The sequence below is a fragment of the Nylanderia fulva genome, unplaced genomic scaffold, assembly GCF_048542155.1.
Source record: "Nylanderia fulva isolate GAGA-0341 unplaced genomic scaffold, ASM4854215v1 Scaffold26, whole genome shotgun sequence".
Lineage (NCBI taxonomy): Eukaryota > Metazoa > Arthropoda > Insecta > Hymenoptera > Formicidae > Nylanderia > Nylanderia fulva.
The window spans coordinates 503,862-522,976 of NW_028190325.1; the positions used below are offsets into that span (position 1 = coordinate 503,862).

General features: G+C 32.3%; 1 protein-coding gene across 2 annotated transcripts; it reads right to left on the minus strand.

Moving 5' to 3' along the window:
* Positions 1 to 3,794: 3,794 nt before the first annotated feature.
* On the minus strand, positions 3,795 to 15,391 carry LOC114939685 (uncharacterized). 2 transcript variants are annotated; one of them, XM_029314077.2, is made up of 12 exons: positions 15,286 to 15,391; positions 13,376 to 13,641; positions 10,504 to 11,363; positions 10,260 to 10,386; positions 9,968 to 10,159; positions 9,702 to 9,880; positions 9,325 to 9,410; positions 8,832 to 9,051; positions 8,288 to 8,590; positions 8,000 to 8,182; positions 4,594 to 7,618; positions 3,795 to 4,130 (listed from the first exon to the last, which is right to left on the minus strand). In XM_029314077.2, exons 3-12 carry the CDS (start codon positions 10,667 to 10,669, stop codon positions 3,995 to 3,997), a joined length of 4,617 nt encoding a protein of 1,538 aa, XP_029169910.2. In that variant the 5' UTR covers positions 10,670 to 11,363; positions 13,376 to 13,641; positions 15,286 to 15,391; the 3' UTR covers positions 3,795 to 3,994. The 2 variants fall into 2 exon arrangements, with proteins under 2 accessions (XP_029169910.2, XP_085339782.1); XM_085483656.1 differs by lacking the exons at positions 13,376 to 13,641; positions 15,286 to 15,391 and adding an exon at positions 12,275 to 12,348.
* Positions 15,392 to 19,115: the final 3,724 nt, after the last annotated feature.

Below are 19,115 nucleotides of genomic sequence, written 5' to 3' on the forward strand. Positions count from 1 at the left end.
AACTTCCTCGTGAATCGGAAACTTCCTCGTCGAGTCGGAACTCCCGAGTGCGTCGCGAGGGAGCTCGTCATCGTCGTCCTCGAATTAATTAGCTCTCGCGTTTTATCGGAAGATTGTCGAAGATTGTGATAGCTAAGACCCGGGTGTCGTGAACAAAAAGTAACGCGAGTGTACGTGTTTCGAAGCTTCTACGAGGAGGCCCGGGGTGGCATCGGGCAACGGCGGAGCAACTGTACGGTAAATAATTTATTTATTATTTATCTTATGCTAAAATTATTTAATTTAGTATTTTTCATTTAAGTTTAATTAATTTGATTAATTTTAGTTTTTGAAATGTTATTTTAAATTTTATTATACACATATATAACTTTGAATATTTTACAACTTATGTATACAATTTGCATACAGGAACAAGGAGGAATCAGGAGGAATGGAAGAAAAAGAGAGGAGAAAAGGAGTATCATCCAGTAACAGCAGAACAACATATATATTTATGGTAAATATCTTATTTGTTATTTATTTTTAATTTTAAATACTCTTTAATGTATAAATAATAATTTTATTTTTCAAAATTTTTAATTTGAATTCATCAATTATTGTATTTCATTATTTTATTATATAATTTTCATATATATTTATATTTTACAGTTTACAATTCTGTTGCTGCGCATCGTTTTGGTGAGTCAGTCGATTTTTATTTTAACTTGGGTAATAATTTATAATTGTATATTGTCACACTATTTCATTCGCCAAAAATTTGAAATTGTATGTATATGGTATGACGTATGAAGCAATATTAATAACAGTTTGCGATAAAACTTCTTTCTATGGCATAATAATATATGATGCGTTATATTAAAAGAAAGCAACATTTGTTATAATATATATTTTACATAAAAGATTTTTCATAAAAATCTATGATTTCTTATTATATGATAATGAAATTATGATAATGAATTATATGATAATAAAATTATATGATAATTTTAAAAAACTTATACATGCACACATGCATATAGGTATAATTTAAAAATTATAAAATAATCTTGAAATTACAAATATTTAAATAAATATAAAATAATTAAACACAGTAGTATGATGCTCAATAGGTCTATCCCAGGAAACACCAAGTAACTATATTATATAACTGTTAGTTATAATTTTCCTCTCAACAATGTAAATGTAATATATAACACATGTGTTATATTGCATTTATATTGTTGAGTGGGAAATTATAACTAACAGTTATATAATTGTTACTTGGTGTTTGCTGGGATTATACACATTTGATTTAAAATAAATACAAAATAATCAAATATTTAATAAATAGCATTTAAAATAATTGAAAAAAGTTATTGCATACAAACCATTTTTTTCAAAATAGATATTTCACAAAAAAATCATGTAATTAACATAATTTTTAAAAATTAAAAACTTATATGAAATATATAGGGTAATAATTTAGTTTTTATATTTATATGTAATGTAAATAATTATACAAATATTGAAACAGTATTGAAATATTATATGTGTATATATGTATATATATGTCTATATATACATAGATATAAATATTTATAACTGTCTAATATATATAATTATTATATATATATGTAATGTAAATAATTATACAAATATTGAAACAGTATTGAAATATTATATGTGTATATATGTATATATATGTCTATATATACATAGATATAAATATTTATAAGTGTCTAATATATATAATTATTATATATATACACGTGTATGTGTGTGTGTGTTGTGTAAATTATTAATTATTTTATATGTACAAATATTTTAAGTATATTTTATAATAAAATTTATAATATTTTATGCGCAATTATATATTACATAATGAAATCTAAAATGTAGATTATTGAAAATAAGTAGCAAAAAAAAACGAGCAATTATATATTGAATTAGAATACAAAAATATATACATATATATACAATCAAACAATTTCGTTTGGTTAGCCAAAATTCTTATTCGTTAAATCCTATTTAATTCGGATAACGCAGAATAAATGATGAAATCGGGGTCACAACTTTGCGACACCAAAAAGCAGATTTCGATCACACGATGGCCATTGCCTTTTGCCGCAGTGACCTGGAAACCTAGGTTCAAACAACGATTTCTCATTGAAAGTAAGAAAAACAGCAAAGAACCATAGAGAACTAATAAAATTATGATCAATTTTTCAAAAATATGTTTAATATTTAATTTCAAATTTTCATAATTTTGTTCAATTTTTAAATTGTTTGTTGTTTTGCTGACATTATTAATAATAATTAATGGCATTTTTACTTTCGGCCATTTTCTCATATTTGATGTGTTTTTTTAATAGAATATATAATTTTCGTAGTTTTTTATAAATTATTCAATGTGATATTCAAAGATATGGTTTTGATCATAAATTCCTTTAGAATTTTTTATTTTAATATTTATGGCGAATGAAATATGTTCCATGGCGCATATATTTTAAAAAAGTTGAAATTTATATTATACTCTATTCTCTGGACAATTGATTTCTGATGAAAATAAAATTTAAGGATTAAAGACAGCAATTTATTTAAATTTATTATGGATAGATTAAATAATGTACTAGAAGTATAAATTTTGGATGAAATTATTTGAATTTGGGAATTTTTATGTTTTATTTTTACTTTTAATTACAAAAAATAATCATTTTAATGATAATAGCAATCTTAAGAGATTGTTATATCTCAAGTACTTTTTAATAACAATGTTTTAAAAGTTTAACATAGTTTAATTATCTTGTTTATTTTTCTATAAATTATTTTTTTTGTCACAAATAAGATTGATCCATAAAGCTATTAACATGTCAGATATTTTAAATTGTATTATAATAGCAAGTGATTAATTGATATCAAGATATATGTATATCTCAAATACAGTTTACACAATAATTCGATCTGAAAATCTATAATTAATTTTGAAATATTGATATGATAAAACGCATTTTGTTATCCAGTTCATTATTGTGTTTCTTTTCAATATTTAATATATCTATGTATAACTCGTATGAAATAAAATATAAGATTCTGCAAGAATATACAAAGGTAAGAGGTTTACATATACATAATTTCTTAATATTAATGTTGGTGATGTTTAATCGTTTTGTCCCAATAATGTCTGCTAATAATTAAAACAAAAGTTACGTAGTATACACATACAGGAAGTAATATCTTAGTAAATAAGATTAAAGATCCAAAAATAGAATACGTTAGTTTTAGATAACTAAACGTAATAAATGTTTTTTAAACTCGATATCACGATGATCTAGACTATATTTCAGTCGATTTTTTTTGGCACACTTATGTGCATATTTAAATGATTGATTTTGCTTTCTTATTTTATATCTGTATTCACGTGCGTGCGTATATATATGATTGGGTGGGAAAAGTGGAAGCATATGTATACATATGTACATTAGCATATGATATAAATATGTTCCTATATACGTTCTTATGTACTTTTATCATTATATTGCATATATGTGGTAATTTACAATACATTTTTTCACATTTTAGTTTTATCTAAAATTTTTACGCAAATTTAATTAATTTATAATCAATATACAACGATTACTTGGCAAGAAAATAATTAGGATAGAAAATAATTTTACATGAAAATATAATATACAATTTTTTTACATGATATACTGTTAATAATATATTCCTTTGGAAACTTAGCAATTAAATGAGTAAATATTTTTAATATGACAAAAATATAATACATATATATTTAATACACATATATGCTTGAAAGATACATCTATAAATAAAAATATAGCCTAAAATATTAATAAATACTCCTTTACTTCTATAATATAAATTCATAGCACCATATTTTTTTCAAAGTTTTTAAGGAATAGAATGATATTCATTAATAAGTAATAAGCAGAGTTATAAAACTTTTCAAAACGGTTTCGTTCGGAAATAAAAAACGAATTAAGAAGCGTAGACTTTAAATAACGTAAATCTTCGATTTAATGGGTTTAGGTAAGTCCTTAACGTCTGCAAATTTATCGGATGGAATTTCGGGCATTTCCGATATCGACGATAAATTCAGATCTTCTTGAGGATTCGCCCAATGATTCATCCTATAAATAAATCAGATTTCTTAAAAAAACTAAATTATCTTAGCAAATTGTTTACTACATGAAAATCAGCTTAATTTTAGAAACTCTGAAATAAATATAAAAAATTTTTCAACATTTTTTGAAACTGTTTAGTAGAAAATAAAAATGTGTAAAATAATTGTACTAAAAATATTACATATATATTAGTTTAATTATTTTTTTATTACAAAATCTCTTCTCTTTAATAAATTATTTTAGTTGCTTTGTTAAATTTGTTAAATTTACAGTTGCAAACATTTATTAAAGAGAGAAATTTATAACAGAAAATTCAAAACAAATATTGCAAAATTATATTTCCTGACAATGTATATGCTTCAATTGCTTGGCTAAATAATCGATTACGTAAAATGTTTTGGAACAACAATTATTTTACATATTTTTGCAGTTTTGCAGAATTGCTTATGTATATAGAATAAAAAAATACCTATTAGAAATATCAGCTGGTGCAACACTTTCGATATCTTTCGAGAAAGTATGTTGAAGATCGCTCACTATGTCCCCTCCGTTATTATTATAATCAGTGTTTACGAGCATAGGTGTTGTCGTCAATTTACTTTCATTGTCTTGAATGACTTTAGACTTTGTTATGGGCACATCGACAATTGATGTTTTCATTACGATATTCTCGGGTGTTGTTTCCCGATTTTCTCGAACAAATGCTTTCTCAGATTCGCCAACCGAATAATGATTACTTTTGGGAATTTGATCGGAAATTATTTCGTCCGGATATCGATATAACACGTTCTTTTCGTAATAATATTGTCCGGGTTTTTTGATAATTGGCGCGTTTGTTTTTATTTGTTGTTCCAACGGCCTCGGAATTTCGGTGGTAACTTTATGTGAAGATATGTATCCGGAATGACCAGGATGATGGACAGTTTCGAGTGTTTCAGTGACAATTGTTACGCTTTGTATTTTTGTTGGTTTTGAATTGAGATTTCCCTCTTTTTTATGTATTTGAAAATCATTTGTTGAAGTTTCTAACCAATATGGAGTACTGGATGATAATTGTCCATTTAAATCAGATGATTTCGTAGGATTTTTGTAAGAATTATCATATTCATATGGATCCACAGTAGAAAGAACGGGCGATTTATCGACAGATTCTTTTGAATTAAAAGACGATGAAGATTGATTGTCTTTTTGATGGATCGGATAATTTGTCAATTTCTGATTGAACGGAGAATTATGTGAATCAAAATAATCGTTTTGAAGAGGTCGAGTACTACTTTCTGTTATATAATATGAAACATCCATCCAATTACTTTGAGTGGATGATGGTATCTTTTGATAATTCAAAGTCGTATTGGAATATCGATTATAATTATTATTTGAATTATTCGATTTTGTAAATGTATCTTTTTGATACGATGGAGGAGTACTTGTTCTAGAATTTGTAATAAATCCATACAGTCTATCTTGCAAGAAATCCTTGTTAGAATTTAACGAATCTTTGTTCGAAAATTGAGAATTATATTCATTATTCGGTCCGTTACTCGATGCTGTTTGATGAGAGTCATTAATGTTATAATTTAGTGGTTTAACACTTGGCCTTTTATGATGTGTATTAGGATCATCGTAATCGTATGGTCTCTCGCCAGGTCTCACATGATAATTATTCGAGTTCCATTGTTCCTGTTGTTGCGGTTTATTCAGATTGATCTGATAATTATTATTCGGTTTATTCTGTAAATTTTCGACAGTGCCTGGCTTTTGTGCGCCATATAATTGATAATTCGGTTTTGAATTTGGTCGCAAATTTGCTGGAGGCACAAATCCACCATAAACCGGTTTTTCTAATTTATCGTCCGGTCGTAAGTTGGCTAAAGGTTTAGATTTATTATAATCTACAATAGATGGTTTTTGTCCATAATACGCTTCGTTGTTTGACTCATAATTCGGTCGGAAATTCGGTCGTATGGTTGAAGGTTTATGTTCATCGTAACTTGGCTTGCGCGTATGATAAGATTCGTCATTCGATGCATAATTCGGTTGAAAATTCGGCCACACGTTTACCGGAGGTTTAGAATTAGCATAATTAGGTTTCTGTTCGTCGTTCAATGCGTAATGATGTCCAGAATTGATCGAAGGTTTCGGCCTTTCGTGCGGATGCGAATCATGTTTATTATTATACGAGGATCCGTAATTAATTAAATAACCGTCGATCTCGCGATCGGGAATCTGCGTAGAATGTTGCGTAGTTTTCTGCTGAAAATTCGTGTAATAAGTGTAGAGAGTGGGCCTCGGGCTTGTGGGAAAATAATTGTCATAGATGATGCCTTCTTGCACGAACGCAGGGGATTTGAATCCGTAAGCGAGCGGATTTGGATTACTGGGATCGCCGAAAGCGTGGGGAACATACGGATTACTTGCCGCATGAGGAATTGCCGTGGGTATAGGTTTTGCATGCGGTCGGAAATACGGGGGATAATTGTTCACAGGTTGATTGGGATTCGTAATCGGTTTGGGACCAGGCTGTATTTTGACGTGCGAATTGTAAATGCCCTCGTTCACGAAAACAGGCGCGTTCACGGCGTTGTTCTGGACCACGATCGTGACATTGTTGTTTTCTGGACGTCCAATCGGTCTTTTTAGGACGATTGTATTTTCCTGATTAATGCTCTCTTTGAAAGGCTGCTGAGGTACAATCTTCGTTGGTTGCTGATGGCCGGTTTTCTTCCTCGAGTTAATGTTTTCCTTCGATCTGGAAATCGAATCACCATTGTCGGTCACTTGACTCTTTTGCGGATCGTCGACGCTTCTAAATTCAGATGGTCGTTCGGCCCAAAATTCGAGATTTAATTGTCCAATAATCGGATCGTTGCAGGAGAGACGTTGGTTCTTCAACGTATCTGTCGCGAGGAAGACAAACGGCTGTATGGTCTCGATGCCGTCCATCGTTTTGCACAGCACTTGGGCCAGAGTGATCCGTCTAATCTGCTGCAGCTGACTGGCGGTGAAACTGCTTTCGCTTTCAGCATTCTCGTACCAAAATCGATCGCCGCGTCGTAGGTTACTGAACTGCTGGCCGATTATGCAGGCGAAGGTTGGACCGACCAGGCCGCCGGCCACCGATCTTTCCGCCAGTCCGGCCGAAAAGAGATCGACGTCTTCCACTGACGGGTATAACGATCTGAATTTCCTCACAATTTCCGGCGACATCACTCTGTCGAGATCCTCGAAGCCTTTTATCGGCGACAAGCTGCAAGGCTCGCGCCATCGCACGTAAGGTGGCAAACCGTGATCTCTGCCTCGTTGAATATTCAGAGAGGCCAGATCCATACCGAATGGGAAGCCACGGGTTTGGAAGAGATGATTCGTCACTTCTGCGCTTATAAATTCGTCCCTCCTTTGGCACGGTTGATTCACTAGTCCTAGAAGAAGACGGTCGACGGATCCTGCCGTCTCCAGATTTGTTGGATTCATAAACTCGTCGTGGATCGAGACATCTACGATAATATTTATTTATTTCATTTTGCATTGAATATTCTTTGAAAAAATTTCATTTTTCTAGGACTAATTGTCATGTTATACAATATAGAAGATTAAGAATAATTTTCCTTGCGATGTTTGGAAGGATTTATTACACAATTAGTACGCCGTGTACTATTATTATAAGCTAAATGCATCATGATGTAGCAAATAACATAAATCTTACTCATACATTTATGCTCATTAATTACGTCATAAATTTTGTTTGCTTTATTTAAAATTTATATTTAATGGCGTATTGTAAATTAAATTATTGATTCTAGTTAAATAATTAAGTTTGCATATATTATGTTTTGTCAAATTTAAATAATATTCGAGGAAATTTTAATTTGACTTACTATTAAATATGGGCTTGTGATTGCTATCAAATCTAATAAAGCTCTGCTGAACCAACGAGTGTCCAAATCGATAAGCCGCTGTAGAAAATGAATTTGCAACTGTAGGATTTATAGTCGGATCGTATCCTTCGTAGTAACCTTTTTTAAGAACTTCTAAATCAAAAATTTTCATCACCTGAGGCCCTGAAACGTTACAGTGTTTTTAAAACGCTTGATCTCTTTTAGCCTTATATTTACAACGTTATCGAGTAAACATAATAATATACTGTAACAAAAAAGTTCTCTTACCAAGAACGATCGGCAGGAATTCCCGATAGGTTATATGTTGAATTACGGCACCGACGATCCTTCGGGTTTCTTGAAAAAGTTTCTCATCGCTCCAATGGGAGTTTAAGGCGGCTAGTTCAGTAGCTATCCTATTGTGCAATCTTAAGAAGACGATGTGTAGGGATGTAAGAGCAGGCTGTTCGCTCAGTCGTCCGTCACCGGCTCGGAAGCAGGTCGTCGACAAAGATCCGCGTTTGCATAGATCGGATTCGCGTCTTGGAAGCAAAGGTCGTCGCGATTGAATTCTTCCGTATTGCAGCAAGCCTAAAGAAAGAGAATTTTTTTATGAGAAATAGATTCTTGTAAAATATTTATTCTATTTATTTCTATTTATTTTTTTATGAGAAATAGATATTCTTGTGAAATAGAAGTTATTTTCTTCTCTATTAGAATTATAAGAATTAAGAAAGAAAGTCTTTCTCTCTTCTAATAGAGAAGCAAATAATTTCTTTTTCGAGGAATATTTCTCATAAAAAAATAAATAGAAAAATAAATAGGAATTTACCGTTTCGGAATATCCTCAGACTGTCACTATGTACGGCATTACTACTATAAACTGTGGAAGCATCGAGGTAACTGGTCACTTGGGTGAGTTGTTCTCGGGGGCCGAATTTGCAATCCTCTCTAGGAGCTGGTCCGCTTCTGAGGAATTCTAAACATCTTACGCCCAGAGGACCATAGAAGCTGTCGCGTACATTCACTGCTATCGGTAGACATTCTGGATGCTATCGATAAATATTATAAATAAATTTTCTTTTAGTGGTTTTCTCGTAGGATATATATTATACATCAAGTTTTCAACTTTTTCAGTATAAAGTGGGACGCGCGAAAATTATGGCTTATAAATTTTGCAATTGAGTGCGACAACGTTCACGTCGGAACATATAGAAGAGTATAACGCAAACGTCAATACAATATAAATTATAACTTCAAAATATTTATAATAAATATCCTATCGATATATGACTAAAAGTTATAGCTATTGATTAATTTATTACCATGAACTCTGGCGGTTGAAAACCGACACCTCTTTGCAAACAGCATTGCGGGACTGTGCCATTAAATCCTCTGCTTTGACCGGTAGCTATTAATATATAATAGAGATATAATTGTATGTAATTACGTCTTTAAATAATTCAAATATAAAATATTATTTTATTAATTGAACATGTAGAAGTATTTAAATTAAATTAAATAACATAACGTATTTGATTTAAATATTTATATATATTCAGTTAACAAAATGGTAATTAGTTGAATGCATTTAGTCAAATTAACAACTTTTTATCCTAGTGCACAGATATAAATATGTGTATGTATATAATTTTTTTCTATCTGTTTTTAATACCTAAAAAATCATAAATTATATACGTACCTGTCAAATCGTGATCTACGAATTGTCCCCATTGCATTAACATGTGAGTAACGGATGCCAAAGGTACATCTTTATTTTCATGAATTAAGTTTGTGATTTCTCGCGCACTCGGAAGTGGTCTTCCATTTTTCGATCTTCTAATGCTTTGAACGCCGTCGTGATATTCCGGTGGTAGAAATCTGAGTACAACAAAATGACTTTTGTAGTATAATTGAGGGAAATACTCTGCGTGGATATTTGAGATTATTTATCATGTCATCGTTTACCTTTGCATCGTAGACATTGCGGAACCCCACCAGAGATTCTGCAAATTATTACAACTACCGTCAGATGTTCTGTACCTTAAGCTAGCCGGTGGGCATTGAGGTGGGTCTCTTCGTGGGCATTGTTGTTCCAACAAAGTTCTACGAGTAAACTTAGTTCGGGATAAAGGTAATTCTAATGGTGCGTTGGGAAATCTGACAAGACAAACAGAGCAGAAACACGTATTAGACGTATAGTTTCTTAATTAAAGATTAATGGAAATTTACTTCACCCATTACTTTTTTAAGAACTTACTTTTTTAAGAACATAGCGGTACCTTGAAGAGTTGCATATCCGAATTTTGCGAGATCTCTCGCTTCCTTTAATTGATCGTTAAATGCCGCCACATATCTCGCTGGATTATCGTGCCCAAGATAAAGACCTAAATTTTCGTCTCATCAAATTTATCGTGCAGATATGAATTTAATATAAAACAGTGGCTATATGTGTGCGATTCAATTAAATATTTTTTCAATTTTTTATTTCTTTCAGTACTTACCCATCGAATATAACTTCGGTTCTTGAATATAATATAGTTTGTGCATAGCTTGCAATCCAAAATTCGCAGCTTCCATCAGATCGTCTTCTACTGCTTTCCAGTTTTCTTGTTCAGTGCGACTTTCGAGAGTTTGATTTTCAACTTTCGGATGAACATTCTGAGCCATCACATTGCTTATTCGTATCAAACTCTCGTTCGAGTTTTTAAAGTGTTCTTTCGTTACCAAAAAAATGTCGCCACTTTTATTAAAATTTTTATTTCTCTTTCGATCGTCGTCATTCTGTTCTTCGTAAAATGTTACTTGTCGCGATGTGCTACTTTTTGCGTTGTTATTTTTGGCATCCAGATTATTCAGTGGTCCGACCAAAGGTTCTTCTTCTCGATCAATCTTTATATTTTCTATCCCTTTGTTGTCTTCATTTTTCTTTTCTCTTTCGACCGGTTTCGTCACCGTGAAGCTTGCAGAGATACTCGATGCATTCAAAAATTCATATCGGATTTCATTTCCCGTCTGATTCGTTTCTTTTGCACGAATGTTCGTGATTCTGTCGGAATCCCTCTGCTGCAACGCATCCTTTACTATTTCCTTTTCTATCTTTTCCTTTAGCAACTTCTGTGTATATTTCAAGTTAGTTGCGCCAGGATACAAAGTATTTGCACTTTTCTGATTATCTGGGGTTGAAAGATTGCAGCCAGAAATATTTACCTTATTATCCAGAGTGTTTGTTCGTTTGAAAAACAATTGCTCCGAAATTTGCACTTCGTTATTTGTCGTTTGTTTATTGGTGTGGTGTCCTGCTTTATCGTTTTCTTCCCCCGACTTTGATGATAATGCGTAGGACAGGGAAGAGAGGATGATGCTAATGTAATTAAAGCAAAAATCACTTATTATGTGTTGTATCAAAAAAGTTTTGGAAAAATAACATTTATAATATTTATTTTTTGCTGATAAGTTTTCAGTTATTATCCATTTTTAACATTCAAATAATTTTGCGCAATATTTCAATAATAATTTGATTTATGATGCTCTACATGCACAAATTTTAGTACCAATCGAATAAAAAGTAACACAAACGATTTATTTTACGTATTTTATTCGTGATATTGACTTTATTGCAAGCTAATTAAAGCGCTTATATAGTACTTAAACAATTAGATGTAACAAAAGAACAGTTGATTATTCTTAGTGCGCGATGTAATGTGAGATATATTAAATTAAAAGAAAAAATTAAAAGACCCACGAATAAATCGAAATATTCACTAAATGAAGCTGCACTGCGAGGCGTTAAAAGATCGAGAGAAATATAACGGGATCGCAAATTGTAGAACGGCAAAGGCACGATGGGCTAAAAAAATTATATTGACCTTATTGTGCTGTTAGAAAGATTTTTTCTAAAGTTTTTTTTTCACAGATAATAAATATTTTTTAGATAAATATATCATAAAATATAAATATTAATATATTTATAAAACAAATAAGAGATACATTTATTTCATTGTTTAATGATGATACATGATGTGCTTCAATTTAACCAATGATTAAATAAATATTGAATAAAAACATATATCCTCTCTCTAATATATTTTAATTTTAAATTTCATAAAATGTGAAAGATATTTATAAATATTGTCGGAAAATATTATTCAAAAACATTTTGCGAATTTTGATTCAGATGTTGTTTAATTTATAAAACCTCGTTTCAATAATATTTAGTACAAAAAAAAAATTAGGATAAAAATAAAGAGACGGTAACATCTATCAATAACTCACAAAGTTGCAAGGCGCATTTTGCGCGGTGACACGTTCCAGGTAGCACTTACAACATTCATCGATGCGTATACTCGTCAGCGTAAAATTGTCGCGATACGCGAGATAAAGCGAAGCGAAAATGACGAGTAACAAGATCGAGAAACACGGGAGAAAGACGGCGACGACAACAAAAAATAAGAAAACGAGAAAATACGTGGAGACGCGTGCTTAAATCGAGGTGGTGGTCTTCTCGAGGACGGTTTACCAGGTACTAACCGGCGATCAGATCGACCGACTGGTCTTATCCGCGAGGAAGGCCGGTGCCTTCGGGCTTTGCTTTTTGTTCGTCGATGTCGGTGTGTCATCATTTTTTTTTGTATTTTTACTGTTATCCGTCTCTCTTTATTTCGACTGTCCGTCGTTGATCTAGTGACGGGGAGATCGGCCGCGTCCGTCCTGTTTGAATCGTCTCGCGGCAGGAAGATGAGTGATCGAGCTTCCTATAATTGTGCGGTATCGTAAACGCTTTCTCGCGATACGCAAAAAACACAACGATCGCGTTGATGATACAGCAAGTCGAAAGAAATGATGCTAATTAGTGCGTCGATCGATCGATTGGTTTTTTTTATTATAGATTGATCGTTTTTTAACTGTTGATTGATCTGACAAGTTTATTTTTAATATCAATTATAATTCTCATCCAAATCATATTTCCACAAAGTTTAATAGTTTCTGCAGAATAATGTATTATTCTTTTTTTTTTATTTGCCCGTTGTTCAATAATTTTATATCGGTCAGTGTACCTTAATTTATACCGTTTAGTTATATAATTATGCCTTAATCCTGTAATTAATCTGCTGATGTTTGACAGATTGCGACAGAGTTTAGTAATATAATTTTATTCATCTAAATATTTATTATAATAATTTATATATATATATATATATATATATATATATATAATATAAAATATTATAACAAATTAAAGTCTAGAAATAATTTTTTATACAAAATTAAATAATAAAAACTTGTATTTTTGTGTGTGTACAAAATTAATAGATAATATGGCGAAGTAAATTATATATTAGATTAACATAAAATAAATTACGATTATTTAATTACCTCGTCAATGTCTGGCCGCTTTCTCTTGAGCTTGCAAGCTCGCTATCGCTTTGCCCGTACCGTAAAGCACTTTTGCGCGAACTTGGACTCTTCTTGCGATTGTACTGTTCGCACCGGAAGTAGACGACGAGCTTCCGGTATTGCCACCAGAAGTCGTGCCTAATTGTAAAGTGTTGCCCGCATAATTCGCGCCTCTGCAACTTGTGCAACCCTCTGACATTGTGCCGCTGCTGATATCCTCTCGTGTTATTGTCTCGAAAATCTTCCTTAAATGAACAATAATCTCGTTATGATTGTATACTTGAAGGAATAATATTTATAGGGATTAAAAAAGAACAATGTCGAAGAGCTGTGAGATTAGCGAATATATATAAATTTGCCAAGTGTAATATTCGTTTAATGCGCTTTTTCATATTTTTCGCGATATTTTTCTAATATTTTAATTAATATTTAATCTGCACCGCAATTTTGCTCGCAACAGAAAGGTCTATTAAGAATCTTTATAAAATTTCCAATATATATATATATATATATATATATATATATATATATATATATTATATTATATTATAGGCTATAATAACGAGCTAACTACCATCTACATTTATTATACTTCAATGCTACATAGATCACCTTTACTTTAAGAAAATAATATACTGGCAAATGTAAAGATCAGGGTGGTTTAATAACAGGTTAAATAACAGCATCAAATAAAACTATGAACCGTCTATAAGCATCGTCGCAATATTGCCCGATGTCGGACATAAACCATCTCTTTTAAATACCGATTAATATAAAGATATTGGGTGCTATGTTATGTATACATTTATCTTTTCCTTAATGAAGAGAGTATATATATAATTTTATAATTGTCTATTAAATCACAATTTGTGCAATACATTTTTTACTAATATTTACAAACAATTTTTACCGCATTTTATTAATTATCATTTCATTTTTTACGATCGTGAATGAATTCCGATGATTTAGTTGATAAGGACATGACGTCGCAATTGATATGATGATTAAAATGAGTAAATCGTGAGGATTATTCGTATATATTAAATTGGCTCAAAAGTTTTTTTATAGTTGAATTTTGTCGATAATGTTGAAATAGATAACGTTGGCCATTAAAATTAATTGTACGTGTGACAGATATTAATTATAGTTGGCTAACATTGTGCAATTTTTTGCCACTTCTTCGCAATTGAAGGCATGTCAGCAATCTGTTATAATGCGCAGTGCGTGCCACTGACCTGCGTGCCGTTCACCATAAATCCGGGAAAATCTGGGTTAATTATACTAATAGTAAAATATATACATATATGGCAAGTTTTCTTATCGATGACCGGAAAAAGTCGAAACTCCTTGCAACTTCCTTGTCCGGTGCGTGAAAGTCAATTTTATAAAGGAACATTATGAGTCAAACACAAAGAAAAGATTACCACGTAAATAATGTTTATAAAATGAATCGCGCTATATATTTTTACAGATAATTTTATATATACTTAGAGAACAGCTAAGTGTTTCTGTGTATTAACTTTTATTTAACAACATTTTCGAGGATTATATAATAACGAAGGAAGCTGTTTTTGCAGCTGCTATATAATTATTTTCTCTCTTTACACACCTTTTTTATATATATATTTTAAAATTTTGTTATATACGCACATGTGTACAATTTATTTACATTGAACAATGTTTTTGAAATGTTAACTCTCGCAAACAATTTTTTGTATTCTCTCGATACCGTCAGTCACTGAAAACTTAGTAAAATTGTGGCAAATTATTTTAACACGATAAAACTCGACCGACTTTTCACAACTTATGAACTACTATCGCGTGTCGCGAAATATATTCTTCGCTTTTTTTGCGCAAGATTCACAAAGTTTGAGACTCTGGGCTCGTACCGATTTGAAAAAATGGCGCGTCGCGTGATTTCTCGCAGGATTCTTCAACTTGGTCTCCTTCGCCTGGACTAGAACAGAGAGGCACGGGTTTACAAAATCGGCGATGTTTAGCGTGTTCGCGTCCACGGCGCCGAAGGAACTGATCGGCCGTGTTCCAAATAGCCGGTCGGTAGGCTTCGCCGAACACACTCGTCTCTCTTTTCTTCTTCTTCCTCCGCGTTGTACCACTCGTTTGCCGTCAGCGTCTTCACCGTCGTCAAAATCCTCGTCTTGGTCGTCCTCGCCGTCACGTCGTGTCGTCTACCACCTCGTTTGCAGGAGGGGATGAAGGCGATTAAGACAATTCGCGAATCGATTCCGGGTGACTTGCGAAACTCGTCATTACAGTTATTATCAGGAATGACGTATCAATGATGATTTTGTAACATCGAATTAAATATAAAATAGATTAATCCATCTTCTCTTTACAAAAGTCTCAAGGTAGTATTTATTATTTTTCTTTTATTATTTTTCTTTTAAAAATCCGCGAGATAGAACATTTGTACGTCGAAATCTCGCTCCTCATCTTTGATTTTAATTTTTATGAACTGCTGTGACTCATCATGAACTTTGTGTGAAAGAGGGCGAATGAAGATGACGTATCAATGATGATTTTATAACATCGAATTAAATATAAAATGAATTAATCTACCTTCTCTTTACAAAAGTCTCAAGGTAGTATATTTATTATTTTTCTTTTTATTAAAAATCCGCGAGGTAGAACATTTGCGCATTGAAATCTCGCTCCTCATCTTCGATAATTTTTATGAACTGCTGTGACTCACAATCATGAACTTCGTGTGAAAGAGGGCGAATGAAGATGACGTATCAATGATGATTTTATAACATCGAATTAAATATAAAATAGATTAATCTACCTTTTCTTTACAAAAGTCTCAAGGTAGTATATTTATTATTTTTCTTTTTATTAAAAATCCGCGAGGTAGAACATTTGCGCATTGAAATCTCGCTCCTCATCTTCGATAATTTTTATGAACTGCTGTGACTCACAATCATGAACTTCGTGTGAAAGAGGGCGAATGAAGATGACGTATCAATGATGATTTTATAACATCGAATTAAATATAAAATTGAATAATCTACCTTTTCTTTACAAAAGTCTCAAGGTAATATATTTATTATTTTTCTTTTTATTAAAAATCCGCGAGATAGAACATTTGCGCATCGAAGTCTCGTTCTTCGTCTTCGATTTTAATTTTTATGAACTGCTATGACTCACAATCATGAACTCCATGTGAAAGAGGGCGAATGAAAGAGGGCAAAAGAGTCATGGGGAGAGAAAGAGAGAGAGAGAGAGAGAGAAAAGAGGGGGACAGGGGGAAAGAGCAGAAAGGAGAGTGTGCCTTGCAGTGTGCGTATGACAGAAACTCAACTGCGATATACGTAACCTTCGATTGGTAAAAATTGGAACGGCGAGCGGCCGACCGGACCTTGTGCCCCGCATAATTCTTTCGCAATGCGGCTGCTGCACACATATACACGTGCGCGCGTTCAAGAGATCCGTCTAAAATCGAGTCGGTCAGCGGCTTCGATTCTACGGGAAGAGAGAGACGCGACATGTTGTTTCTGGGCTTCGCGGCGCCGGAGAATGCGCGGGATTTACGCGATATATCACAGAAAAAATAGTATCCTTGAAAAAGGATAATTTATCCTTAAAACAAAGTGCAAAATATTCTTGGTTGAAGCTGAAATTTACTTATAAGTATTGCAAGGGCAAGTGAGCATTGGATGTAAGCGATACTTTCAAGTATATAATTCTTAGATCAAATGTGACTAAGTTTGTTTTTATTATATACTTAACGATTTTTAAAACAAGAATATATGTTAAGGATAAAATATACTTTACACAAACTTATTTATTATTAATACAAATGAATATTTGTGATTACAAAAAGCATTCTATGCTTAAATGAATCAAATAGCGTTCAAGAATAAAAATATACTTGAATCAAGGACTCCTTTTTTCTGTGATCAAATACGGATCTTCAAGTCTTAATTTTTCTGCTTAAAAAATGGCAGTTTACGTATATGTAAAGTATCTAATAAAAATCTGTACGTCTACTTTTACGTGCAATTAGAACGTACGAAATATTTCGTAGAACATTCTATATCGATAAGCTGCTCCTATACGACCGTCACGCGAAACAAGTCATAATTTGGCGTAATAATTTGATTGATACTCGTTGGTCGCGCTCGTTGAATATTCCACCGTGGACCCGACTTGTTGCGTCAAAATTGCTATTAATGGAATTTGTATTGCAAATTTCCGTACAGCGCCAGAAGTGCAACGCGTTTAACCGATCGACTCTCCGGGTGTCGATCGTTCTTTGGCAAGTTCGTTCGGTGCATTTGAAATCTGAAAAAAGATTGAAGCCGCAATTGTTGCGAGAGAGACGTAATCGATGAACCGAAATATACCGTTATCATTCGTGATGTGAGGCGCCTTTCTTTCGTTCGTGACGCTGTGCAATTAAATGTCAAAGCGAATCGACTCGACGTTGACCGACCGTCTTGCGCTATCAGTATCTCGCCAGTGGGTCAGTCAACAACGGGGTCAGCCGAAGGCGAATCCGGACTGCGAGTCAGCCAATCGTGTTCGTTCGCGCTCTCGGTGTCCGTGTTTTCGTGACAATGAGTATTAACTGTATACGTACGCTATACATCCGCGATAGGGTTAAATTTGTACTTCCGCAATGGCGTAGCATCAGTTTTTTTAGTCAAAAAAATACTAAAATAGTATTTAAATACTATTTATTTATTATTAATATAAAATAAAATTTAAATAAAAGTTATATTAAATACTAAAATAATTAAATTTAATAATAAAATGTAGTAAAAAAAATAATGAAAAATAATTTAAAAGAAATTTATTTTTCAGCCTCTCTCTTTATTACGGATATTTGATTTCTGATAAAAAGATTAGCGCGCAGACTCTATTAAATTTTATTTAGTTTGTTTTACAATAGAACTGTTTACGCGCAATTAGCATAAAATTGCTACTGTCGAGTCAATTATCAATTATTATCTCAACCACGTAATAAACAACTATAGTCAATGGTTTGGCTTGTCGAAACTTTCTCTTGTTTTACGATGATTTATGCGATCTCTTCTATGCCATCTTATGGCATCATTTTATGATTAGATTGATTTTTTGTACCATTTTTATGACGTTGAACTACAGCCGTTTGTTTACTTGGCGGAAACTGCATTCGCCGGAAGAACAGACTGTAGGACTGTATCTTGTAGAGTGGGGGATAAATAAAGAGTAGGTGGTAGGTTTTCTCGACAAGACGAGAAACAAGACGGAAGTGGGTCAGCGGGACTATCGGTCGTCGAGGGTCCGGGTTCTCGGCTCGTTTGTACTCGTTTGATTTGCCGGAGGTGATGATGTTGGGTAGAACTGGATACAAGTTGTCCCAGACAAAGATAAGAATCGGTAGGAGGCAATAAAATTCAAAAGAAATTAGTGTGAAAGAAATTGCACGTTAAATGGTTTATTACTTTTTAAATTATATGTATTTCAAAGATTATATATATATCATTGATTTACATCAAGATTTTTCAAAAGAAAAATTAACGAATCATATTAATTCATCAATTACAGATGTAAAAGATATAAAATTATAATTCTTTTCATAGTTATACGATATATAACGTAATAATCTATATGAATAGTTGAGATAAACAGTTAGAAAATGTCGAAAAATAAAATAAAATCTTTTAAACGATACATCGCTAGGACATGATGAATAAATCTTGATCAAGACAAG

Excerpts from the sequence above, each read along its gene's own strand:
- LOC114939685 (XM_085483656.1), bottom strand. The coding sequence starts at position 12,333 with ATGAATGTTGTAAGTGCTACCTGGAACGTGTCACCGCGCAAAATGCGC. Across the intron at positions 11,364-12,274 it reads AAAATGCGCCTTGCAACTTT|CATCATCCTCTCTTCCCTGT; the intron begins GTGAGTTATTGA and ends TAATTACATTAG. Across the intron at positions 10,387-10,503 it reads ACCGAAGTTATATTCGATGG|GTCTTTATCTTGGGCACGAT; the intron begins GTAAGTACTGAA and ends ACGAAAATTTAG.